The sequence below is a fragment of the Myotis lucifugus genome, unplaced genomic scaffold (genome assembly GCF_000147115.1).
Source record: "Myotis lucifugus unplaced genomic scaffold, Myoluc2.0 scaffold_15, whole genome shotgun sequence".
NCBI classification, from domain to species: Eukaryota; Metazoa; Chordata; class Mammalia; order Chiroptera; family Vespertilionidae; genus Myotis; species Myotis lucifugus.
This window is the reverse complement of record NW_005871063.1, coordinates 8032074-8058747: the sequence shown is the minus strand read 5'-3', so window position 1 is coordinate 8058747 and position 26674 is coordinate 8032074. Positions and strand designations below refer to the sequence as shown.

Below are 26674 nucleotides of genomic sequence, written 5' to 3'. Positions count from 1 at the left end.
TACAGCTCCCTTGGGGGGTAACTGTCATCATTCAGCTGGATTAACGGGGAGACAGAGAAAACAACCATAAAGGGGGAGGGCCAAGCCTGGGAAAGTCTGGGGAAGGGATCAGATTGAGGAAGGGCACCAGCCCCGGGAAAATCCAGGAAAGAGATTGGATAGTTTGAAAGAAAGCCTGTTCTTTCTGGAACCCAAGGAAATATATGGAAGCTAGACAAAGAGCCCAGTGTGCACCCTCCTTAGAGCACCCTACCTTCTCTCAGGCACATAGATTTTGCCTTCCTTTCTCCTAAACTCTAAGGGTACAGCCATTGCCCTATATAGCCAGCTTGCCCTCTGTCTCTCCGAGAGTGTACTATTGCTTTCACTCTAATAAATCTTGCCACTATCACTCAAAACTCCTCCTACGTGAGTGTCCCTGGAATTCTTTTCCCAGGACACTGCTGAAGAACCTGTTTCCTCCAGTAACATCTTGACCTTGGTTCCTAATTTATATTTTGTCTATTCCTGATTTTAGAGATTCAGAGAGGAAGGGAGAGGGAGAAAGAGATAGAAACATCAGTGATGAGAGAGAATCTTTACTGGGGATTGAGCCCCAAACCCGGGGCATGTGCCTTGCCTGGGAATTGAGCCATGACTTCCTGGTTCATAGGTCGATACTCAACTACTGAGCTATATCAGCTGAGCCCATCTCTTAATTCTTTAGTGAATAGTCCAGATATAAAAAAAGAAATTTATACACATAGATTATACATGCCTCTGTATTTAATCTTATTAGAGAAATTCCTGGGGAAAATTACAATTTCCTTTGTCATTGTTCTTTCCTGGCATATTTCATTTAGAGACAATGAAATACTTATCTATTACTTAATCTGTTCATATGCTAAGTAACTTTTTAAAAGATTGATTTTAGAGAGAGAGAGAAAGGAAGAGAGAATGAGAGAGAAAGATAGAGACAAAAACATCAAATTGTTGTTCCATTATTTATACATTCATTGGTTGTTTCTTGTTTGTGCCCTGACCAGAGATCAAACCCAGAACCTTGGCATATTTGGATGATGCTCTAATCAATTGAGCTACCTATCCATGGCCTCCTATGTAATTACTGAATACACTTTAGGAATGAATAAACAAAGTCATAGTAAGGTCAACTTTGTGTGTCTCAGTTCCTACAACGATTTATATAATGTGATACTAAACTTTCAGTTTCTACAAATATTTCGCAGCCTCATAATTATTTATTACAAAAGTACTTTCTGATCACCAGAATCTCATCAGTCTTTCAATAGACATCTCATGAGCTAAAAAAAGGCCTGTCATTATGCTTAGAGGTTAAGAATGCAACTTGAACAGGCTGTTCAAGGGACTTGAGTTACATCTACATCGCCCTGGCAGCCCAGTACTCCCCAGATCCCTTTAGAGTGGTGAAATCTCCATAAAAGGAACTACAGTGTTACCTTAAAGAGGAGAAACAAAAGGCTTGGTTAGCTGCCTTCCCACTGTTGTGAGGAAGGCCCACTATATGGTGTGATATGAAAAGCACATTGGACTTGGAGAACCAAATCTAGGTTCAAGTCCTAGTTTTGTAACTCATTAAAGTGTAGTTTCCTATACCTGTAAAATATGGGGACTACCTGCCCCTTACCTTTCCCGTGGTTGTGAGGAGTCACTGTGAACAGGTCTGGTGTGGCAGTTAACTCTCTGTGTGTGAACCCCAGGGCTTTAAGCTTCTTACTTTCCTCATGAACAGCCACCAAGCTCAGATGAGCTTCAGCAACAGCAGTTCAGGCTGTAGGTTATACTTCATCCCAGGGGATGTCCTTGTCCTAACATAGTTCATTTTGCTTTAATTACCTATGAGGAGACTCATTTGTGAATCTATTTGCCCTTTTGTGGCAGACAGTATTTTCCGAAGATGGCCACAGCAATTTCTCCATCCCATAAACTCTTCTGAAATGTGAAAGTAAAGAAAGGAAAGTTCGGTTTGTGAAAGGATTTGATATCCAGTCTATGGTCATTCACTGTCTCAACATGGGCACCAAGGTTTCAAGTTGTTCTTTTGTGTGTCATCTAGAAATTTATTTTTTTTAATGAAGTAGGAAATAGAAACTTAAAGACTCCTCTCCAGGAGTATTAATTTGGGGTAAAGAATATTAGGAAGTGAGAATCTGAAAATTGATCCACTTATGAGATGTGTTCCCCAGCATGAAGGCTATTGTTCTTCACAACCACTCATTGTGGTATGATAATTTGAAAACCAGTTTTATAAGACATCATTAGAAATTTTAAAAATTAACGTGGGACTGGGCTCCATAGTGGGGAAAAAAATTGTAGGTAACTTTAATTTAACAAAGATTCTCCTTTGTGTTTCTCAGAATGCACTGTGACTCTCCAAGGTGGTAGAGGATATAGAATGCAACATTGCCCAAACTGATTTGGAAGTGTAAACTTTATTTTCATCCAGCCTGGTATGAGAAAAGTGTTCAACTAAACATGCTTTTGGAAGTACTGACTGTGTTAGCTACCTATTGCTGTGTAACAAATTACCGCAAATTTAGCTTCAAACAACACACATTTATTATCTCACAGTTTCTGTGGGTCAGGAGTCTGGGTACACTTTGCTTTGTTTTCTGCAAGGCTGCATTCAAGGTGTCCGAGGATGGGTCTCATCTGACGGTTTGACTGGGAAATAGTTCATTCCAATCAGGTTGTTGGCAGAATTCACTTCCTTGTAGCTGTAGGACTGGGGACTCCATTTTCTCGCTGGCTGTTCTTTGCCACTTGGGTCTCCTTCCATCAAAACCAACAAGTGAGCAGAGAGTCTTCCCAAGATGTATGTTACCATTTTAGGTAACAGAATTATGTAAATGTAGTCATGTTCTTTCCATCATCCTTATCGAAATCAGTTGATCAGAAGCAAGTCATAGGTCTCACCTACACTCACAGGGAAAGAATTACACAAAGGCATGGAAATCAAGAGTTAGGAATCATTCAGGTAAAACTGCAAACTCTTCATACAAATGACTTCCTCCACCACCCACACGAACATTCTAGCATGTCTTCTACAAACGCAGGGCTGTGTCCCCAGAATGATAATCCCACCCCCTTGAAATGGCTGCCTAAGAAAGCTCTTCTAGCTAAAACCTGAATAGAGGCCCTCATCTCCCTTTTCATTGAGCATTTACATTAGGAAACTTGCGATTGCAAATCCTTTCTCTGACCCTTTGAGCTGTATTGTCGACAACCTAGGAATGTCTTCCTCAAGGACCTGGGAGCCATTCCTTTAAATGTGATCATCATGAAAGACAGGGTCTTTCTCTCCCATCCTCTGTGGGAGGACAGGAGCCAAGCTTCAATAAGCGCCAGTTAGCAGACACAGGTGGCCTAGTCACACTGACCAAGTCCCCTCACAGCATCCGTTAGTACTTTTGCGTTAGCACACCCAGCATTGAAAAGGCATCCTGTTTTTTGCTTCAGGGAGTTGAACTTGGTTTATACTGGCGTGTCTCTCCCATACTGTAGCCTGAATAAAATCTGTCTTGCCACCTTTGACAAATGCCCAGCTCTGTTTTCTTTGACAGGAGCAACCTTAAGAGTTTATCTCCCTCAATTACCTAGAGGTTTTGGTATCATTTTGCTTTCCATTCTAACACATCTACCTCAGCAATGCCGAGCTTCAATGAGCATTTGTGGATTATGTGTTTGTAGAGTAGCTTGGGTATTTCTCCTTTTATATATAAAAGACATGTTCCTAATGGGTAGTAATTGTTTTTAACATGAATGAATAAAAATTAAAGCACAAGAGGACTTTGATATTGATAAGAACCACAGGTTGTGGGTCTGGCTCTGTAACATAGACTAGCCTGGATGGTTAGTAGGTGGAAATGAATTCTCTTGGTGGTAATGCGTGGTTACCTTTAGGCACTTTGGGAAGGAATAAAAATAGTCTCAGCCTTGCTGGAAGACAGAAACCCAGCTGGAGTTGGGAGTAATGGTGCAGTACCCAAGTCAAGCCCAATGGGAGTTCACTCTTTTCCCCTGAGGAGGAAGGAGAATCCTGAGCAGGCAAATATTCCATTCATCCAGCTCAAGCCTGAGTTAGAAGAACTGACAAAACACAAAGAAGGGCTGGAATTGGGGCTCTGTAGGAACTATGTTTGCCAAGCAAAGGCACACATGGTTCTGGGATATTTATTGGAACCCTTCTGTTAGAGAATATTTCTGAAGCTGTGTTAGATCTAGAAGTGGTGGCCACGAGTGTGTTCCCTCTGGTCTCCTCCACTCAGGACCATCGTCAACCAAAGAGCAGGGTCCTGCTTCTTGTGGTTTCCAGTGAGGAGTGGGTCTCTGTCTACCAGATGTTTCTCCTCTGATTCTGTAGAGCCAGTTCCCCTGTGTCCCTCCAAGCCTGTACCTCCAGCCCAGTTCCTCAAGGAGGACATGTGATTTGTGGATCATGATGCACTAAACCAGGAGGAAAAGACATTAACCAGGTGTTGAATGACTACAGAACAAGAGGGTTTTGTAGGTGGTGGTGTTTTGTTTTGTTTTTCAAGGGAAGCTCAAAGCTCCTTTTATGTTTTATAATATAAACTTTGGACACCAAGAGCTGAGACATGTTGTCTGTTCAGTGAACTGCAGAAAATGCAAACCTTTACAAGCCAGAGAAATATATCTTCCCTGTGTGAGCCTAAAATATTTAAAGACCAACCTGTGTCTAACTTTTTTGTTCTCAAAGTTTTGGAAATAATATTCCACTAGATTTTCTCTTTTAAAAAAATAATTAGTTCTGGTTTTGCAAGAGCATATTAAATCAACAATTATTTCCCTAGTTTTGTATTATCATTAGTAATCAAAACTATATCACCTTTGTTACTGTAATACCATTATACAGTATTCTTGAAAACATGATTCCTAGAAATAATATGCACTCCCTACCCTCAGCTGATTGGATACAAAGCCACAATAGCTCTAAAATTAAATTAAATTATATGTAGATTTTTGCCTTTTCTTTTATATTTCACTAGAGGCCCAGTGCACAAAAATTTGTGCACTCGGGGGGTCCCTCAGCCCGGCCTGTGCCCTCTCACAGTCTGGGACTCCTCGGGGGATGTTCACCTGCTGGCTGAGGCCCACTTCCCAGGGGATCGGGCCTAAGCTGGCAGTCAGACATCCCTCTGGCAGCCCGCCACCACTGCTATGCTGGCAGTCATAAGCCTGGCTTGTGGCTGAGCAGAGCTCCCACTGTGGGAGCGCACTGACCACCAGGGGGCAGCTCCTGCATTGAGCGTCTGTCCCCTGGTGGTCAGTGTGTGTCATAGTGGCCAGTCATTCACAATTGTTCTGCTGTTAGGGTCAATTTGCATATTACCCTTTTATTATATAGGATAGAGGCCTGGTGCATGGGTGGGGGCCGGCTGGTTTGCCCTGAAGGGTGTCCCAGATCAGGGTGGGGGTCCCGCTGGGGTGCTTGGCCAGCATGGGTGAGGGGCTGAGGGCCGTTTTCAGGCTGGCCACGCCCCCCGGCAACCCAGCCTCTCCTTTTTTCTTTTTTTTCTCTGGGATTTATTTATCTTCTAAAATTGAAACTTTGTAGCCTTGAGTGGAGCCCAGTGCCAGCCAGGGCAGGTGGGAAGCTTGGCTTCCTCCATCGCCTGGGGCAACCCAAGCCTCCTGCTTGCTCCAGCTCCGTGGCCGTTGCCATCTTTGTGACAGAGTGACAGAGTGATGGTTAATTTGCATATTACTCTTTTATTAGATAGGATTGTCCCTCCTGATATTTAGACCTGCTTTTCAATAAACTATTTTCATGTGGAACACTTCCTTTATATTTTTATTTCATTGTAGATTCTTCATGTTAGCCTTGTTCTCATCATGTTAAAAAGCTTCAGGTCTTGCTGTGAGTGTTGGTCATCAAGTCGTAGGTTCTGGCCTTGTCCCTTGCATATCAATTACGTTTCTCATGCAGGGCCTGTGTAGACAAGTCATATTCTTCATGCTTTCAGTTTCCACCACTATGTGTGGCTTCCCTGAGCCACTTGGCTAAAATTACTAGCTTTTATTTTTCTATTATCACTAGATTGTAATGACTTTAAGCTTATTTGTGAATAAAATGTTTTAATGACATTTTAAAGGATGAGCTAGAGAAGACATTTCCATGAATTTGAAACTATTTGAGAAAAAGAAGTTACTTGATTTCTGTCATGTACCAGAACACTGTCATGTTCACTACTTATTTCATCTCCATGTGGCAGGTGAGTCTCAGTGACCCTGGCCCGGGAGACATGGCCCTGACTGTCTCCACTCACTAGCCTACCACTCTCACAGCTGATTGGATGTGGGGAAACATGTGACTCAGGAACTGGGCCAGGTTACCTCATGTGAGGCTTTAGAATTCTTTAGAAGTTCCTACAGTTAGATCAGGGGCCTGTTATGCTTACTTTAAAACCTATGCTGATGAATAATCAGAAAGAGGGGAGAGAGAGAGAGGGGGAGAGGGAGAGATAGATATTGGGAGAGGAACCCATCCTAGTTAAGAAAAATAGGAGGAAGACTACAGAAAAGAATGCTGACAATTAGCTACCCACATCTTAAAGACTTTCTAGTTCCCCGTTGCAGCCTGTTCAGGGCGTTCCGGTACTTGGGTCCTGTGAGCCCTCCCTGTGCTCCCACACAAACTGTGCCTTTTACATAAGTAGGTTGAGTGGATTTTTAGTCTTTACAAACTAACTGTATCTGACTAAGAAATTTTACAACATTCCTGTGAAAAATCATATTTAAAAATTAGGGCTGACTTTTCTTTTAAAAATAGTGGACTGAGCCCTGTTTCTCTCTGCTCTCTAAGAACCAAAGTGCAGTAAAGAAATGAAAGGATTTGTAATCACAGGGACAAGAAGAAAAATGAAGTCAAATTTTGGAACAAGGGGAAGAGAGCATGATGAGTGTGGTTCCTGTCTTAGCTAAGCAGGGAAGGTGAGGCCCAGGTGCCTGAAAAGGGGGATGAGAATCAGACTAGTACAGTGGGGCCTTGACTTACAAGTTTAATTCGTTCCGAGACCGAGCTCGTTAAGGAGCTCGTTAACTCAAATTACTCTGTCAACTCAATGCCAAAAATCTGCCGAGAGAGAGCTGGTATCTCAAAAAACTCGTTAGTCGGGACACTCGTAAGTCAAGGCCCCACTGTACATGTCTCAGACCCCATAAAAACTCAGAGTGGAACCACAGGCATGATGGGAGGCTGGAATGAACCTGAAAGGAACATGCAAGGGAACAGACACCTGGGTGCACTTCTCCAATCTGTCCAGTCAGGCTACAGAACGGAAGCTCATTCCCTGCCCAAAGTAGGCCAGAGTCTCCGACGGAGGGACAGCAGCTTCCCCCGAGGCCAGAGGGGAGGCTCCCACTGACCATGAGGTTGAGTGAGTTTCCCTGTGGGCCCACGGGACTCTCTAGCCCCACTGGAGCCCTGGCTCCCTCATCCTTGGACACGGCCTGTCCTGAGACACACAGACCCAGGGTGGAGGCTGCAGTGTTCTGCTAGGAGGAAACGCACAGCCGCACGGAAAAGAAATAGGTGTGGGCATTGGGAGGAGTCTCCTACCGAAGCCTCCTGGGCTGAAGCCTGAAGCTGCCCTGTGTACGTAGCGCCTGCCTTTAAGTACAAGTGAGCAGTCAACAACCCCCAGACATCTGAGGAAAGCCTTCAACATGAAAGGGGAAGGATACTTAGGGGAATGGGGGGTGGGGTGGGGGAGAATGACAATGCAAAATAGCCTTAAGCTTCATTTAGAAGAAGAGGGGAGTTTGGAGACATCAGCTTTGGGAGAGAAGGGCCTCAGACAGGTAAAGGGAGGCGGCTGGAATAGGACTAACAGGAGGATGCTACCAGTTCCAGAAAGCAGGTTCTAGAAGGATATTTACTGTAGAAAAATGTGATTATTGTAACGGAGGAACAACGGACTGCCTCGGTCATAGAGAAAGGCGATGAGGACATTAAAAACAACTTTGCAAACGGCCTCATAGAAAAAAATGGGCTAAAGATTTGAACGGGTACTTTAGCAAAGATTATATACGGATGGCAAATAGGCACATAGAAAAGTGTTCACCATTATTAGTCATTAGGGGATTGCAAGTTAAAACCACAATGAGATGCCCATCTGACTGGTTAAAGACAAATCAAAACAAAACAAAAAAACACACCAAGTGCTAGTGAAAATGTGAAGCTATGAAGCAACTGTAGCCATCACATTGCTCGTGGGAATGTAAAATTTTGCTTTCACTTCGGCAAACATTTTAGCAGCATCTTACAAAGTTAAATATATACTTACCATTTGACCCAGCAACCCCATTCCATGGCATTTACCCAAGAGAAACGGAAGTTATTTCCTCACAAAGATCTGTACATAGCAACTGTGTTCATAATCACCGAAACCTAGAGACCACTGCAATGTCTCCCAGCGGGGGAATGCGTAACACACTGTGGTACATCCACATAGTGGACACCACTCAGGACTGAAGGACTGAAGTCCTGGTACCGACACACCATGGATGAACAGTTTTAAGTGAAAGAAGCCCCACTCAAAAAGCTATGCATTGTATCATTCCATTTATGATATTCTGAATAGGGACAGAAAACAGATTAGTAGTTGCCAGAGGTTGGGGCTGGGGCATTGGCAGTTGGCCATAAGAGGGAGCAAGGGAGTTTGGAAGTGTGACGGAACTGTTTATCTTACTTGGGGTAGTGATTACGTGATGGTATGGTTTGTCAGAAACACCCAGAACTGTACATTAAAAGTGTGAATTTTACTATATGTGAATCATAACTTTTAAAAATGAAGGAAAAGCCAATGAGGTTTCTGTCTTGAGTGACAGCTGGAGAGTGCCATTGCTAAGGTTCATAAGAAGGCTTAGCTGGGCAGCAGACAAGCCCAACAAGAAACAGGGTAAAATTCTGCTTTGGCAAACAGAACCCGAGACAGCAGAAATACAGAGACTGAATATGGGTCAAGGTGGCGGGCTTTTTATTGCTGACTGGCATTCTATTGTCTGAAAATACCAGAATTTATCAGTTTACCAGTTGAGGGGCATTTGGGTTTCCAGGTTCAGGCAATTATGAATAAAGTCTCTATAGTGTCCCACTCTTCTATGCAGTTTTGCTTTCCACAGTTTCAGTCACCCACGGTCAACCATGGTTTGAACATATTAGGTGGAAAACTCCAGAAATGAACAATTCATGAGTTTTAAATTGTGCACCGCTCTGAGTAGCATGATGACATCTCACCCAGTCCCACTCCTTCCCACCGGGGAGCGAGTCATCCTTTGCCCAGCATCTCCACGCTGCACATACAGCCCACCCACTGGTCACGGAGCAGCCATCTGGGTCATCAGACTGACTGTCATGACAGTGCTTGTGTTCACGTGACCCTTATTTTACTTAATAATGGCCCCAGAGCGCAAGAGTAGTGATGCTGGCAGTTTGGATATGCCAAAGAGAAGCTGTAAAGTGCTTCCCTTAAGTGAAAAGGTAAACGTTTTGACTTAATACGGCATTTTACCATATCCATTATCACAAGAAGGATGACTACAGTACAATAAGATATTTTGAGAAATAAAGAGACTCCATTCACATAACTTTTATTATAGTATATTGTTATAATTATATTCTATTATTAGGTATTGTTTTTAATCTCTTACTGTGCCTAAATAAACTTTATTATAGGAATGTATGCCTAGGAAAAAGTGGTATATACACATACCACTAACCATGGTTTCAGGCTTCCACTGGGGGTCTTAGAACGTATCTCCCGTGCATAAGGGGGGGCTGCCATATATATGCTCCTGTAGCTACTGAAAGATCTGAGCAGATAAGCCAGGGATATCTGTTTCTAAGATGCAAATCTGATCATGTTATTCCCCTGATTAAAATTCCTCACTGGTTCCTTATTGCCTACAGCAGGGATTCCGCACATGACCACACATTAGAATCACCTAGAGCACTTCTCAAGTTGCCAGATGCTCAGCCCACCTGCAGAAATTCTGATTTAATTGATCCTTGGATGGTGTTCAAGTGTCAGTTTTTTAAAAAGCTCCTCGTGTGATTTTATTATCTTTTTAGGCTTAAATCTTTTTTAAAGCAGTTTTGAAATGTAATGCACATACCATATAACTTATCCATTTAGAATGTACAATCCAATGGTAAAAGTTAAATTATATATTTTAAATTATGATAAAACGTACATAACATGAAATTTGCCATTTTAAATTGTGTAATTCAATGGCAAAAATTACATTCACAATATGGTATAGTCATCACCACTATTTTCTCTTCCTATTTGACTTTAATAAATAACCAGTTCTATAAACTAAGTCCAAGTGCCTTAGCAAACCCCGAATCCTTTCTGTCTTCCCAGATGCAGCTCCTATCACTTCCTGCCTGGCGTCCTCTTGGATCCAGGCATGCTGAATCATCTTTAACCTTTGAAAACTCTTTACTTGTGTATATTCATCTCTCCGAAACACTATCCCACTACTTATGGTAAAATCCCATGTCTTCAGAGCCAGGCTCCAGTATTATCTTCATGGAGTGCTTTTCACACCCCTGGGCTTCCCCTCTGTGATCTATAGCACCCTTTTTCAACTTCTATTCAAGCACTTAATCATGACTGTTTTCTATGTCTGTTTTTGTCTCTTTCACCACATATCCCCCCTCCCCTGCTCTCTCTCTCAGGGTGAAAAAGAGAATGTGAAACCTCATGGGAAAGAAATGCTGGCTTTGAGGGAAGGCAGAGGAGAATGAGAATTTAGGAGTCTGAGAAAGGTAGCAGGTGTGAAGGAGAGGTCTTGAGCAGAAGTCGTTCCTCGGGGAAGACAGACCTGGGATGGGATGAGGGAAGAAGGAACTCACAAATTGGGCACTGAAGACAAACAGCCCACTAAAACCTCAGCATACCAGCAAGACGGTTCCTGACTTCTAGAATTAGACATAATCAAATGTAAATGTCAAACCCCAAATCAATACTTGCCAAAAATATACAGTCTATAAAAAAATCAGAATCATGATCCTGAACAGATGTTCCATTTGTTAATTTGATTTTTACTAACAAGATATATTTTTGAAGGCGCTGCTGGATACACCATTTTTGTCCCCTTGTGGGTAAAATCAGAAAGATGTCTTGGTTCAACAGCGCTCAAGAGGTTGAAATGTGTTCTCCTTTGCGATTGGCAGCTCTGATTAGTTCTATTTTTCTGCCTAAGATGCAAAATGCAAACATGCATTGGGATTCTGTGTCATTTCTGCTTCTTTCATCATCACCATTAAAAAAAATTCAAAGCAAGTATCTTTGGAATCTCACTGAAAATGTGGCCTGAGATGCACGAGGCAGAATATACTATGGTCCAATCTTCCATACCATCCATATTAACCTAGTGAAAACCATATCAAAAAAACAAAACAAAACGTGCACCTGTCATAGAAAAACATGTATGCATTAAACATATCCAATCAGAAATGAATTGTTGAAAGGAGAAAAATAGATGTTAAAAAGCATTGCAGTCTGGGAGCTAAGGGGAAAAATATATATATAAAGCAAGCATAGCAAACTCTTAATAATCTTGCTGCATCTGTTATGAGTACATGGGATTCTCCCCACTCTCGTGCGTCTGATGTTGTTGATGATAAATAGTAGAGGGATCATAAACTTACAGATAAATACCTTCAAACATTTGCACAAAGCTAAGGACACAGCTTAATGTATTAGGTTCCATAATTGCAGAATTTCATTTATGTAAAAAATAAGGTCCAAAATAATGACATTTCGCAAATAGGTTTGAGTCTCCCGAGCTCTTGCACATGTTATTTCATCCTGGAGCACAGTGACAGACTCCTGCAGTGGTCCTTACCTCTTTCTAATACTATTTAATAAGCTGCCTTTCTCAATGCCCTGAAATCTGAATATCCTGAGAGAGTTCCTCCATCTTTAAAAGCAACAATAATCTGGCATCACCTTTAGAATTAGACTGAATATTAAACATGATAACGGTTGAAACTGACATGAATCAGGGAGAGCCACATTTCCTGCTCCTTATGTATCACTAAGGAAGGATATCACGTCCATACATGATTCAGTTAACTATCGTTTTCTGGAAACCATATCTATTGATTGTTGTGGCTTGAAACATGCGTAGGAAAACTGACTTTTTCACTCCACTGACAGTATCAATAAAGGTCGAGTATATCTTATTTTCTAGAGTGAGATATTTAGCATGCTGTAGGTGTAAGTGAAAGACATAAACTAAGAGACAAAAGTGAGCCTTTCAGACGTTAATGTGATGATGTCTGTGTTATTATGAGCCTAATGATATCAAGTGCTCACAAGAACACATAGGTGTCATGCTGGGAAACCAATGATCTAGCTCTCATCTTGACTGCAGGCAAAGAATATCTCATTAAAGCTATAAATTTCATGAGTCTGTTTCCAAATTTAAAACTCTTAAGGCAAATGGCTCTCATGGTTCAATAATTTTAAAGGGTTGTTCTTACTTGGCTTTGTAACAAGGAAATTAATAATTTTTCTGAAACAAATCAGAATTATGCCATAGTTGCATGTGTTTTCATGCTGCTGTCTTTAGCGCTTAACTTCCTCTGCAGATAACAAAACCATGGACTCCACATTGAATTCACTATTAGGAGACACTTATTACCTACTATGATTGCTCAGGACAGAATAGGGTGGAAATGAAATGTACTCATTCATGGCTATGTAAAAATGGTTTTCTTGAGTTAATATGAAAGGGAGTAAGTTTCTAATCAACCTTCACTAGTCAGAGTGAATCCTATTTAGCTCAAGATCAGGCAATGTGAGTTGCCCATATGGTGTTAGCACCAAACCAATAGAAATGTGTGCAGGCCTCAGGGACCCAAGGCATTGAGACCCAATGTCATAGCAGTTAATTGAACTTGTTTCTTCTTTCTCAATGAACTTCAGAATAAACATTGCATAGCCATGTGGGAGATGCAGTTTTAGAAAACATTCTCCTTTTTGCGGGGAGGGGGTATACATTCAATTTAAAGAGCAACCACTTGCTGCATTTGGGAAAATCGAGACAAATTATAATGGATATAGGACAATCATATATCAAATGCCTGCCACTGTTGAAGCTTAGTGGAAAGGCATTAGTGATTGTTGTGCAGGAAGAACATATACAAGATGAGCAATAAGAATATAATTATTGCTTTCCAAAAAAAACCAAAAAAACTAAACAAGCAAAATGACTTAGTCTTACATAATTTTATCTGGATGATCAAAAAGTTACAAATGAAAAACTGTTATACCCCAGGAAGGGTATGTCCTATTTGGTGTGTGTGGGAATGAAACTCAAAGCAGTTCATAAACCTTTAAAGTTGTAACTGGGCACACATCTTGCTTTTCTCCTCCCTCAAGTTTTTTAGTCCAAAGGGAAATGGATAGAAATAGTCCAGAAGATATAGTTATGATATAAAAAAAATTTTAATTGGCTTTAAATGTATTTTCAACTGCAAAGGCCATTAAAAAATCATTAAAACAGAACATGAAATCATTAAGAAGCTTTAACTACATTAAATGTTTTCAATAAGATATCACACTATTTTTTGAATGTTGAATTTTTTTGTATGTTAATTTCTTTGAAAACTTTCATTAGCATCTTTTGCAGTGATTATTTCTAGTGTTTACACTGTTGTTACAAATGCTATTGCATAACACATCCAATTTCCCTGAAAGAAAAATCAAAGATTAAATACTAATTTTGTGAACCACGCTACTTAGTGTGACAAGTGTATTCTGAAAAGAATAACCACAACGAAGTAATACGACTTTTACTTAAAAAGAAAGGAAGATGCCTCTAGTTTTTGGCTACCATTTCTTTTGTATAAAAATCTATAGTGGAGTTACTGGGTCATATATTAAGGGTATGTTTAATTTCATATAAAACTTTCAAACTTTTTCCCAAAGTGGTGTATCATTTTATACTTGAGTAATAATCAGGTAGACAGGATGACAAAGTCATTTAGCTGTCAGTCAGCTTTTTGCCATGGCCACACACTGCTTTTTCAATAAGCTCATTAACAAAATGGCCATTCTTCAGGGAGAAAGGTTATGAATGGACTTAATAACATCAGTGTTTACTTCTGAAGACTGATTTGGTTAACGCTGCTGAATGTCTAACTTGCTAACAGCAGCAGCCTATCCTCAACCTCTTATGTGACATCTCTATTAGTTTTCTATTGCTGCATGGACATTACCACAAAATTAGCAGCTGATAACAATACATACTAATTATTTCTCAATTTTCATGGATTTATAGTCTGGACATGGCTTAGCTAATGAATTATTATCACACTTTGTATTATAGCCTAGGAATAATTATGTCCAGTAGAAATGGAAACCACATATGTAATTTCAAATTTTCTATGAACCATATAAAAAGTGAAGGTAGTTTAAATGTATTATACTAATGTATTTTATTTAACTAAATCTATTCAAATATTATTTCAGCATGTAATCAGAATAAAAATAATTAATGAGCTGTTTTACCATTTTTCATGTTAAGTCACCGAAGTCTGACATGTATTTTATTTTATTTACATCTCAATCAAGACTAGTCATATTTTAAGTGCCTGATAGCCACCTTTGGCTAGTGGCTGCTATATTGGACAACACAGTTTAGACATTGTAGTGGATATACAGCGGTAACTCACTGTGGTTTTAATTTGCATTTTCCTTATAACTAAATGAGGTTGAGCATGTTTACATGTACTTACTGGCCATTTGTATATCTTCTTTTGTATATCTGTCCAAATGTCCAGCAGTAGGTGAGTAGATATACAAATTCTGGTATATTTATACAATGAAAAAGTACTCAGCAATAAAGAGGAATAAACTACTGATTCATGCTGTAACATGGATGAAACTCAAAATATGCTGAATGAAGAGAGCCAGACTCAAAACAACATATACAAAATGATTCAATTTGTATGAAATTTTAGAGCAGACAAAATAAGAAAGAAAGCAGATCAGTGGCTTTCGTAGGAATGTGTTAGTGATTACAAAATTTTACAAGAAAACTTTTGGAAGTGATGGAAATACTTTATATTTAGATTTGACTGATGACTACATAGATATATACTAAATTTATTGAACTGCACATTTAAAATGGGTGTTTCTTTGTATGGAAATCATACTCCAATAATAATGATTTAACGATAAAAGCTGTACTTGTTAGTAGCACTTGTTATGTACTCTGCAGGCCAATTGCAAAAAAAAACTGTGAGGCCCCTTATTAAAAAATTAAGCATTTTAAAGAATTTCAAGGCAGTGACAGCAGAGGAAGTTTGTTATGGAATCCCCAATGATAGACCATGCATGGCATAGAGTAGGTCCTAAGAACGTTCTGTTGAATGAATTTAAGAATTTGGGCATCTTAATGCCCAGTACATTCCATTAGAGAACAACAAACACCTCTTGCGATTTCTGTTGTTTGTTCCATAGACCTGAGGAAAGAGAATTCTGAATACTTTTTTTAAAATGCTGTTCTTCAGAATGATAGAGAAAAATACTGATTAAAAGTTGTGTTGCTGCCCTAGCTGGTTTGGCTCAGTGGATAGAGCGTCGGCCTGCGGACTGAAGGGTCCTGGATGTGCAGGAGGCAGCGATAGATGATTCTCTCTCACCATTGATGTTTCTATCTCTCTCTCCCTCTCACTTCCTCTCTGAAATCAATAAAAAAATATATACTTTTAAAAGTTGTGTTGCTTTTAAATTCTTGGAAGATGTGAAGAAATATAGCTCAGTAACTAACATGAAGACAGTACACTTTTGTTGAGTGGGTGGAAATTATACAGGAATCATGAAGTAGAAGAGAATTTTGTCCTTTAGATATTTTATATCGTTATAGGTTGGCTTCTGTTGGCAGTACTACACCTAGTATGGGTCATGGAGATATAGAAATAAAACAAGTGCAGTGGTTTATCTTCTTCAGAAATCAACCTTTAGATTATATTCTAATTATAAACTTTTCTAAGGACCCTAAATATATATAATCCATATTGCCATAGCCTTTTCATTGGGACTTCACTCTAGTACTCCTTAACATGATTCAGATTTGTTATAAAAGAGGCATTTGGACTATGAAAAAAGAAATATCTGTTATTTAAGCCACCAGCCTGAGGTATTTTGTTATGGCAACCTGAGCTAAAATAATAACTAATATTCTATAGTTATTATATGCATTATAATAATATATTAACATTAATATAATCAATGATTATGCATATTAATAATATAAATTATATGCATAATTTAATTCAAATTAAGTGACTAGCTTAATCATTCACATAATGTGGGCAATTTTAGCATTATAGCAAGATTTATATGTACTTATGGCATGAATGTATGGACCCTAAAACTTTGAGAAACTCACATGGTGCATTTTTCCTAAAGGAAATTTACAGTGGTTCTACTGTCCTACTCACTATCCTAAATCAAGGGGTATATATTTAGAAAAGAAAATTAGAAATGGAACTGGGTTTTTGAATGGTTAAAGGTATCACTTAAATGTAAATAACATGCCTGCTAGATGGCTGAGTGTCACTGTGCCTCTCATACCTAAAACTTATTTTAGAAATTAAAGAATTAAGAGCTGAGATGACAGCATACTAATAATTAAATGAGCACTCTACTGAAAAATATGGCCATAAAGTTATTGAAAAATCAGAAAAGCAATAAGATTCCTTCATACCTGTTGTTCCATCATAACTCAATGTAAAAAGTTAAAGCAGGGCATTCATGTTCTGGAGCAGGTGGAATAGTAGTTATAATTGTTTCACTTATTTCACTCAAGCCAGTCTTCAAAAGGAATTAAGTGTACTAAGAAGGTGGGGGGAAGAAATAACTAGAGGAGTAGCAGGTAATGAATGAGGTGCTAAGAAGAAGGGGAGAATAGTGAATTGAGGAGGTATGGAGTTAAGAATTTCACAGTGATAAAATGTGATATTCTGGGGTGAGACTGCGTGGGTCTGCCAATTAAATTACAACCTTCGTAACCTTGGTTAACTTATTTCCCATATCTAAGCCTCAGATTAATCATTGATAAAATGGGAAGGGTAATAGTAACTATATTATAGGTTCATTGGGATGATTACTGGCATAATGCATACTAAGTAGCATTTAGCATAGTGCCTGCAAATAATAACTATAATACATGTAAACTATGATATGAATCATGTATTATTGCTTCTTTTCAAAAGTGACACTAAATGGAAAAAATAGGGGAAAGTCAAATTATTTTGTATTTACTAATTGTGAAAGCCCTCTGCAGACTTTGACCCAACTTTTCCCAGACTTTTCCTAGTCTCAGTCTTTCCTCCTAAATTCTTCGAGGGGGTCTAGTCTGTGGGGTACAGCTGTTTTCCAGATATCCACATGTTGTGCATTATTTGGGACTTAGCAATGAATTTTCTATCTTGCCTAGTTGCAGTTTTCCCACTTCATCCCACTGTATCATAGCTGCCAGCATGTCCCACTGTCACACCTTCATTGAGCTTGTCAGACACATGTGATAAAACTATGGCCACAGGGCAAGTCCATGGATTCTATTCTCACAGGGAGGAAGTTGTATTTCTGACATTCTCTTATAAGCCTTCCAAAGTTCTGTCTCTTATTTTAAGAAAGTCTGCCTTAAATAATCAAACAAAGACATCTATCAAAAACACTTGGCTCTGCAAATAGCAAGTAGATTCTTTGCTCCTACTGTAGTTGGCAAATGATAGCTTGGGAATTAGAACCAGGGAAAGAAAAATGGCTGGTTGCTGAGAAAGATGGGAATCAAAGAAATTTTACAGAATCCCTAAGCCAAACAGGTGGGAACTGTTCTTGAAATGTCCAGAAAAAGTGTACATAGTAGGTCCTTAGTAAATATTTTATGAATCAAAAGTTATGGCCCTACTTCTGCCACAGAAAATGTTAAATCATTTCTTTTTCACTTTTACCTGCAATCCTAGGATATTAGGTGATATATAAATTGATATATGTTGAAATCAGAAAATGGTCTTTCATCTTGTGGCATTGGTTGATTTTAAGTGTTTTCACGTGCACTAGTTCACTTTTGAACTATGTGGGTTTCTCTTTATAAATTAACTGGAATTCTGTTAAGGTCCTTGAAGAAGACAACAGAGACTAGTAAGGGGATAAAAGACTCAGTTTTCTTTCAGGTCATTCAGATGTGCTAACACTTAGGTTACAGATTAGAGAAAAATTCTGTCTCTATTCTCAAATCTCAGTTAAGAATTTTTAAAAATATATATTTTAAAGGCCTAACTTTTATATAAAAGTTTAAATTGCTCTAAAAACATACAAATTTCAAATGCAAGCTCCTATTTCATTTTCAACAACTTTATTCAGAACATTTTGCAGATTAAGATTTTACAATTAACATTTTACAATTAGAAATTTTATCTACTACTACATAAGTTGCAAACTTTTCAAAACACTACAGAAAATCCTTTATTTCTTTGGATTTTTCTGTTCCATGCTGAGCTCCTGAGATATATTTTTTCTTTCAGCTTCATTTTCATCTTCCTGTGAAATAAATTTTAGAAAACATTAAAATAAAAACTTTAGGGCATTTTTATTGGCTATACTTAATACATTTTAACTCTATTTCTCTGAAGAATTGACTATTATGATTCCAGTAATCCTAGGGAAAAGGCTGTAACAAAATGCAAAAATTATGTAACATTTAAATATTTATATTGGGTGCTGTTTTATACTACATGTTGACTAACAATTTCTGTATTTTTAAAAGTAACTTGTTTTATCAACTACCTAAAAATGTCTTTTGAAATCATACCTGCCACTAAAAAGTGTCCTTTTAAAGGGGGTGAATCGGGTATTTTTACTTCACCGTTTGATGAAAAACAATAAATTTAACTTCAGAGACACTATGTGCTCCAAGCATGGCATTTTTGTGTCATCTAGCATACTTTCTTGACAGCTCTGCCAATTTTCCAATTACTTGCACCACCATATGTTATCTGAAGATCAGTCAGCTCTAAAATAGGAAACATGGGCATGACAGACTAGAGAAAGCTTACAGTCGCCTACAGCTTCGATTCTAGGTGGTGGCCTCATAACTCAGAGCGGGTGCCTGTGGAACATGGCGAATAAATGAAGTGACATCATGTCTGGTTCCATAGGAACAAAGTGCTTCTGGTGTTCATTGTTAAACGGCGACCTCCAAAGTATAAATAATGAGAATTTGGAAAAATATTTCATCTCACAATTTGAAACCCATCTCATCATACCTGTTCCTTCAACAATACCCACGCACAAAGCAGTCTTGCTTTTCTAATACTTTTTTATTTATCAAGTAAGACCTTTCATTTTAACGGAAGTAAAAAGCATTGCCTAACTCTTGACTGAGTTCATTAAAGCAGTAGAAATTTCTTAAGTATCTCCAGATAACAGTAATAATATCGGTATCACCAAATGCATCACCCTGTATCTTGTAAAACAAAATTCAATTCAGTTAAATCATTGTTGAGCTTTGCCTAGTAAACTGGTCATATAAGCAAATGCAGATCATGGTATACATATTTGTTTTTCATGAAAAACCACACTTTACCTGTAAACATTAAGTTGAAGAAAGCTTCCTTTATATATTTTATCTCTAAATTCAATAGCATTAGTGATTCAGATTTTGTCGACACCAGGAAAGTAGAGAAATTATCAATATTATCAACCAATCTGAATATTATAGCTATGTAAGGGATGGTGTTTCAAATATCATCTTGGCAATGTAATTTTAATATATTTCTCTAAGCATAAAAGGCCACTGTTAATATTATGTTCCTTGCCTCATAAAAACCTATGAATGAACCAGTAGTTTCCACTTTTAGACAAAAATTTCTAGAGGTTACATTTTAATTACATCATAATAAAAAGTAAATACTACTCTACACTTTCCACTGACTCCTTCAGGCGAGACACTGACAGAAAGTATTAAATCAGCAGGTAAAAGTGGCAAAAAATTTTTGTTAATTAGCACTGAGTTTGTCTATATATTCCTCAAGGCAGGGCCTTATCTTTTTTATCATATATTCCTACCATCAAACAGGGCACATTTAATATATAATTGGAGTCCAATAAATGTTTTCTGAGCTATGTGAAACAGTGGAGTAAAAATTGAATAAGAGAAAGTTCTGCCTAAACTAATATGTAATTTTGAAAAGCGTAATATCCTTTCTTACCCAGTAGTCACACTGCTAGCTTAGAACAGTACTAAAAGCCTTAATAAGCAAAAATGCTTGAAGCAAAATCAGCCAAGATAGCTATTACCTAGTTCATATCCTTTATTATGTACAAGAATGGAGCCGTTATCATGTGGAGTCTACTAACTTCCCACACCAATAAGACTCACTGGTTTAAGAAGCTTGGTTATCCAGTTTTCCTAGCAACCTTCAATGATGCTCTAAGTCAAAATAGGAATGTAAAGGCTTAATAATGTCCCTGAGAGCTAGGAAGTATCTATATGCTTTACTTTCACATTTAACTAACTTTCTTAATATAATGCCAGCCTTTTTATTGTTAAATTTCTCTAAGAAAATATGGTTTGTAAATGCACGCCCCTTCTAGCATTGCCTTCTGTTCAGGACAGGTGCAAAATCTGTTGCACACACTCCTTCATGCTGAAGACATGTCTTAAAATATCTTGCCTTTCTATGCCTTTAAAACAGTTGACTTTGTAACAAGATCCAATCTCTTTCTTCCTTTGCACAAGGATAGCTGTGACCTGGGTGGGAAAAGAATTATGGAGGGGTGGAAAAGGCATTTAACCCTTATTGCTATAATTCATCATAACTGCTATAGATTAGCATCATAAAAATGATCAAAATAACAGTAATAGATGAATTAGAGACAGTAAAGCTCCAGAAAGGATTTTAGAGGTTGCCATGGCTTCTTCTTCTACTTTTTTTAAAAGTGTTAATTTGTGTTTCTAACATTGCAGATCACTTTTTGTAAGAAAATTGTAATTCAGGATTAATAAAAACATTAAAATAGCTCAGGCAGCAAATCAAGTACCACTGACAAATGACTGAATAATGAATGAGTGCAAAAAAAGGAAGCCATTTTACCAAAGAATTTCTTCACTACTGGATATGAAAGGCAGGCGAACATTTCTCTAATAGATGGCAGGGTTATGTCACTCTTTGCTGAGGAAAGACATCTGTGTGTTTCCCAGGGAAAGACCCTTGCCACACGGATCGTTTTCTTGGTGACAGCCCTGACAGGTTTGACATGTGTTTCATGAAGTGTTCTGAAAGCAGTCAGCAAGAAAATGTACCCTTTGGGGCTGCTGGAAAGGAGACAGATTCACCTCGTAATGTTTCAGCTTGTTAATTCATACTCCCCTCCCCCCCCAAAAAAAGTGTTGATTGTAACATCCTTGCAGATCTGCTACTTATGTGTGGAATTTCAAAAATACTCATATAACAATAACATTATAAGGTCAAGTGACTAAATGTGATCCCTTAGCCATCTTGCTCTTTTCACACTATCGGCATTGTTGTAGCGAGGACACTAATTTCTAGGCACGTATGGACCATGTAATTATGGTCTAATGCAAGCATGTCAAACTCAAAGGCTAACATGGCCAAATAGGTTTAAGTTCATGTGGGCCGCAAAAAAACAAAAGCTTCAATTTTCATAGAAACATAAGTTTATTTCGATAGAGACATGCTGAATACAAAGGGCTGAAATAAATGAGTAATCATTAACATAAAATAATAGAACATTTTAATAAAAATTAATATTTTTCTTGAACATTAACTTACCAGACACTGAATAACTGCGCAAATTAATAAGCGTAATGCAAATAAACCTATTTTTCTTGTTCTCTGAAAGCATATATTTCCTGTTGTGCACACCAAACAAGTCAGTACAAGAGTAATGATGTGGCAATCGGCTGCTAAAATATTCGCTGCTGGTATTAGTGGAGAGAAATGGTGGGCCTGCGTGTAAGGCGCATAAGGGAAATGAATGCAACACGGTTATAGTAATCAGTCATTAGCGAACACTGTAGTTCGTTATTAATAATTATGTGTAACAGGATATTGTAAAAATTAAGTTACGGAATTTTTATTAAAACGTTTCTTACATACTGTTATATTGGCTGGGCCGCAAAAATATTCCTGTGGGCTGCATGCAGCCCTCGGGCTGTGAGTTTGACATGCTTGGTCTAATGCTTCCGGTGACCTAAGACTAAAATAGTTATTCTAACAGGGAAATAAGTAAAAACACTGCCATGTTTACACTAAATCCCTCTTACCACTAAATAAAACTTTCAAGGTTTTGTTTAAATGTCATTCAGCTTTCATTTGCACCATCAATTTGTAAGAAAAGTGCCCTCTATTTTTCCTTATTTACAAATTTGGCTTATTTCTCATAATATGAGTTCAAAGAATGGAGGCCAATTAATAAAACCAACCATCCAGCTTTTCCTTTCTCTTAAGGAGGTAACCAACTCCAGACAAATCCCAATTATTTTAGCAGCTGGGATTTCTACAGTTCAGGTAATATTCAGATTCAAATTACAGCCTTACCCAGTTTGGCTCAGTGGATAGAGCCCCAGCCCAAGGACTGAAGAGTCCCAGGTTCAATTCTGGTCAGGAGCACACAACTTGGTTGTAGCTCAAACCCAGGCCCTGGAGAGGGTGTGAGTGTGTGGGAGGCAACCAAGCAATGTTTCTCTCTCTCTGTTTCTCCCCCTCCCTTCCACTCTCTCTCTCTCTAAAAGAAAAAAAAAAAATCAATAGAAAAATATCCTAGGGGGTGAGGATTAATAAAAAATAAAAGCATTACAGTCCAAGAGGACTGCTGATGACTATATCCTGTAGATGGCCAAGTTTTAATGATTTCTCTTAAGAGTAGAATTATACAAAGGGATAACTTTCCCCATTGTTTCTTCATATCTTTAAAGATGGCTTTAAGTACATTTAGAGTGGAGAAACCTGTCAAACACGACATTACCCAAGTGAGGAAGGTAAACCAGCGATCCATATGAACATTAACCTTTTGGTTGGATGAAGGACAAATGAGAATTATTTGTATTATTTTGGCAACTTTTCTGTAAGTCTAAAATTATTTCAAAATAAAAAGACTAAAAAACATAAATGGCTACTTAATCAAAGTTTTCTAAATTCAAAGTAAATACAAAATATGCTCAAAGATTTTATGTAGAAAACACCTGAAGCATCTGTAGCCCCTACATTGAAATAATACAACTAAAATAAATATTTTGTGTTCCATGGTTCTACTTAAAATTCCTTTCTTGAGTACTTTAAATGTTCATAGAGATTATGTTATTAATTTTTATTTTCTTGTCTGGCTTTCATGTACTTATTTTTCTGCTCTGAGCATAGATTACTTTCTCAATCAGAAAACATAAGCTTTCTTTTAATAAATCCCTTTACAATTTGTCCATTTGAAATATTTCGGAAATAAGTAAGCCTAATGGTGGTCTATGTTTTCAAAGAGAATGATGTCAGCTTTTTTTATTCACAGCAGACAAAACCACACAGGGATACAACAGTAAAATGAAGTGAGAAGATGCAGCTAAACACTACAAGTATTTCTATTTTCTTATATTTTTCTTTAGATTTTAAATATTCCATTGATGAATTAAAGAAGAGTTACTATAGTTGGATTCAAATGAAGTCATAATTATCTGTATGCTTTAATAATAAACCTTTTAAAATTGTTAGTATATGAATATTTTGGTGAAAAATATGTAGACACTCTTAATCTGTAGTTATTGTTCCAACCTGTGGTTAACTTTCTTTTGTTCATTTAAAAAACATACCAGATATAATTCACAACAGCATTTAAGATTGTGCTTTTAATAGAGAAAATATGCTAGTGCTGCACAGTGAGGAAAAATTTATCTTAATAAATGGGAAAATACGATAATGAAAATGTTTTAGGCAAAATGAGCACGCTCCGTGCTTCAGACTAAAATTAATTAGAGTTTTAACGTTTTACAATTCCACCATAATTCTTTAAATAGTACATTTACTTCATAGTAATAAATACTCGGATCATTAAGTAAAGTGCAAAATGCGTGTGATGTGCTACATTTAACAACCTTTGGCCTTTTTTTCCGTACTTCTGCATTCGGTTTTCCAATGCATTGAATAAGCAATTGAAGAACACAATTAAATTTCCTGACTTTGCATATTTGAGATTCTTATTTCATTTAATACAAAAGGCAATTAATCCACCATTTTACAACTGAATTCCAACTTTAGTGGGCCATGATAGATACTGAAATGAACTTACAAGAAATGCTTAATTAAATTTACTGTAAAAAAGCATAAGAGGGTTTTTTTTTCTTATGACAGGAGTTGCATATTTAATTAGGAAGTCTAGGGCTATATTGTAAAATTAAAGTAACTATGGAGGTTCTTAGTAAACCTAGTTCAAGTACATATGTCATTAAGCAGAATGGAGCTATTTCATACATTTCTATCTTTTTTTCTCTACTTGATGATTCAAACAAAAGACAGCTAATCTAAAAATCTCCCTTTAGTTAATGTTACAAAATCATATCCTTTATTTTAATAGCAAGTAAGATAAAGGGTGATAATGAATTTCCAATTTCATGTATAAGAATACATGAATAATTCTATTTCATTTGTTGGCCAATCACTTATCTCTCCCATTTGTGATTCTGGACCAGATCTAGTAGAATAGGTTTGCTTTTTTGTCTTTAGTTCCTCCTATTGTGTTTTATTTCTTTGTGGTGGCTTTGGTGGCATGGAAATGGGGCAATTAAAAATAAGACTTCGGATTTCCCAAGTATGATTTGGGATCAAGAGGGAATCTCTTTGACTGGGAAGAAAGACTGTAAGGATTTGCCCAGCCACTTAGGGAGAGTATAGTTACAGTAAAGGAAATGAAGATCAGTGAGAGTGGAAGGTGAGAGTCTGGCACAACAGGTAGGATAAAAGAAAGGAAGTAAAGTGAATGATGGATGGTGTGTTAGGGTAGACTCTTAATGAGCATAAACCCAATTCTATAAGCTTATAATCATCCCATAAACATGAAAAAGCACACCTTTTATATACCATATTTTATTTATTCATTGATATAAGCAATAACCATGGCACTAGAATTGGTGTCTTTCCCAGTAATGCATACCTCAATCTAATCATGAAAAAATGACAAATCCAAATTAAGAGATACTCTACAAAATAAATGCAAAGTACTCTTCAAAAGAGCCAAGATCATGAAGGGCATGACTGTCAGAAACTGGAGGAGACATGATGACAGAATGACCAGAAAAAGGACATGTTTGGCAAAATCAGTAAAACCCAAATGAATTCTATCATTTACTTAATAATGCTATACTAAGGTTTAGGACTGATAATTGTTCTATGCTCATATGTTAACAAAAGAGGAAGCTGCATACTCTCTATGCAATTTTTGCAATTCTTTTAAAATCTGAAGTTATCTCATCAAAAATATGTAAAAAGACAAGAAAACAAATAACCTCTGTTAAATGATTTAGAAATAAGTATACTATGGTTTCAAATACTATAAAGTCTCTCGCCAAGATAGTATGCAGGAGTTATGGATAATGAGATTTTAGAACTTCCCTGATATGAATAACTCGTTACAGACTGCACTGTATAAATATGTATTTACTGCTGCTGGTAAAATTGTAGTTATTCAACAATACTGAGTGATGTTTCCCACATGAAATTCATTGTCATATTTCTGGGATTCATGCAGTATAAGAACCATTAGAACAATATTCAACTGGTAAAATAGTAAGATATAGAAGATCTGTTTCTATTATTTCATATTGTAGTGGGGTTTTTTTGTTTGTTTTCTTTTTTGGGGGGGGGGCAGATGTTCTTATTAATACTGACATTTTATTTCAGTGCCTTTAATCAGGGGTTTCAAAATAATGTCTGACTGTTATCTAGAGGAATAGAAGTACTTTTGCTTAACACAAGAAATTTCTCCATAGAAACATGATTTGGTAAGACTGACTTAATTGTGTACAAATATCTAAACAAAATGAAACTGAGTAAATCAAAAGTTAAAAAATAATTTTTATTTTTTGGTAACCCAATGACAGACTTGATTGTACTAATCAACTAAACTCATTTTAGAAGAGTCTGGAATACATTTGTCCCTTGATTAATATTAAACATTTAATCTTTTAAAGATGATCTTAATCTTTAAGTAAATTTTATTGCTAGAATCCTTCTTTTGTTCCTCCTACAGTAGTTTATTGAGCAATGACTGGGTGTAGACCCTGGGAAGGTATTAGAAATAATAAAGATGATAAAATGTTTTGTTGCCTAGAGGAGCCCGTGTTCCAAAGTGGTAGACAGCTGTGCACAGAATTACAATGCAATGGAGAAAATATATAATAAAGTCCATCAGGCATATAAATGTGATAAGGAAGAAAACAACCATGACAACACATGAGGAGAATTTATTGTTTATTTTTTTATTTTTTTATTTTTGGTGCCCGTGACCGGAATTGAACCTGAGACCCTTCAGTCCACAGGCCAACGCTCTATCCACTGAGCCAAACCAGTCAGGGCAATTTATTGTTTTGATGATTAATA

The 26674-nt window shown here is 37.5% G+C and overlaps 1 protein-coding gene across 2 annotated transcripts in view; it reads right to left on the bottom strand.

The window, feature by feature from the left end:
* Positions 1–2513: 2513 nt before the first annotated feature.
* The window catches only part of PHF14 (PHD finger protein 14), a 154274-nt gene continuing 130113 nt past the window's right edge, over positions 2514–26674 (bottom strand). The window contains exon 18 of one of the 2 annotated variants that reach the window (XM_006085019.3): positions 2514–2934. In XM_006085019.3, coding sequence (XP_006085081.1) covers positions 2911–2934 — 24 coding nt within the window. In that variant the 3' untranslated portion in view covers positions 2514–2910. Of the gene's footprint in view, positions 2935–18409; positions 18612–26674 lie in introns of those variants that run through there. The other variant, XM_006085018.3, reaches the window with a different exon arrangement.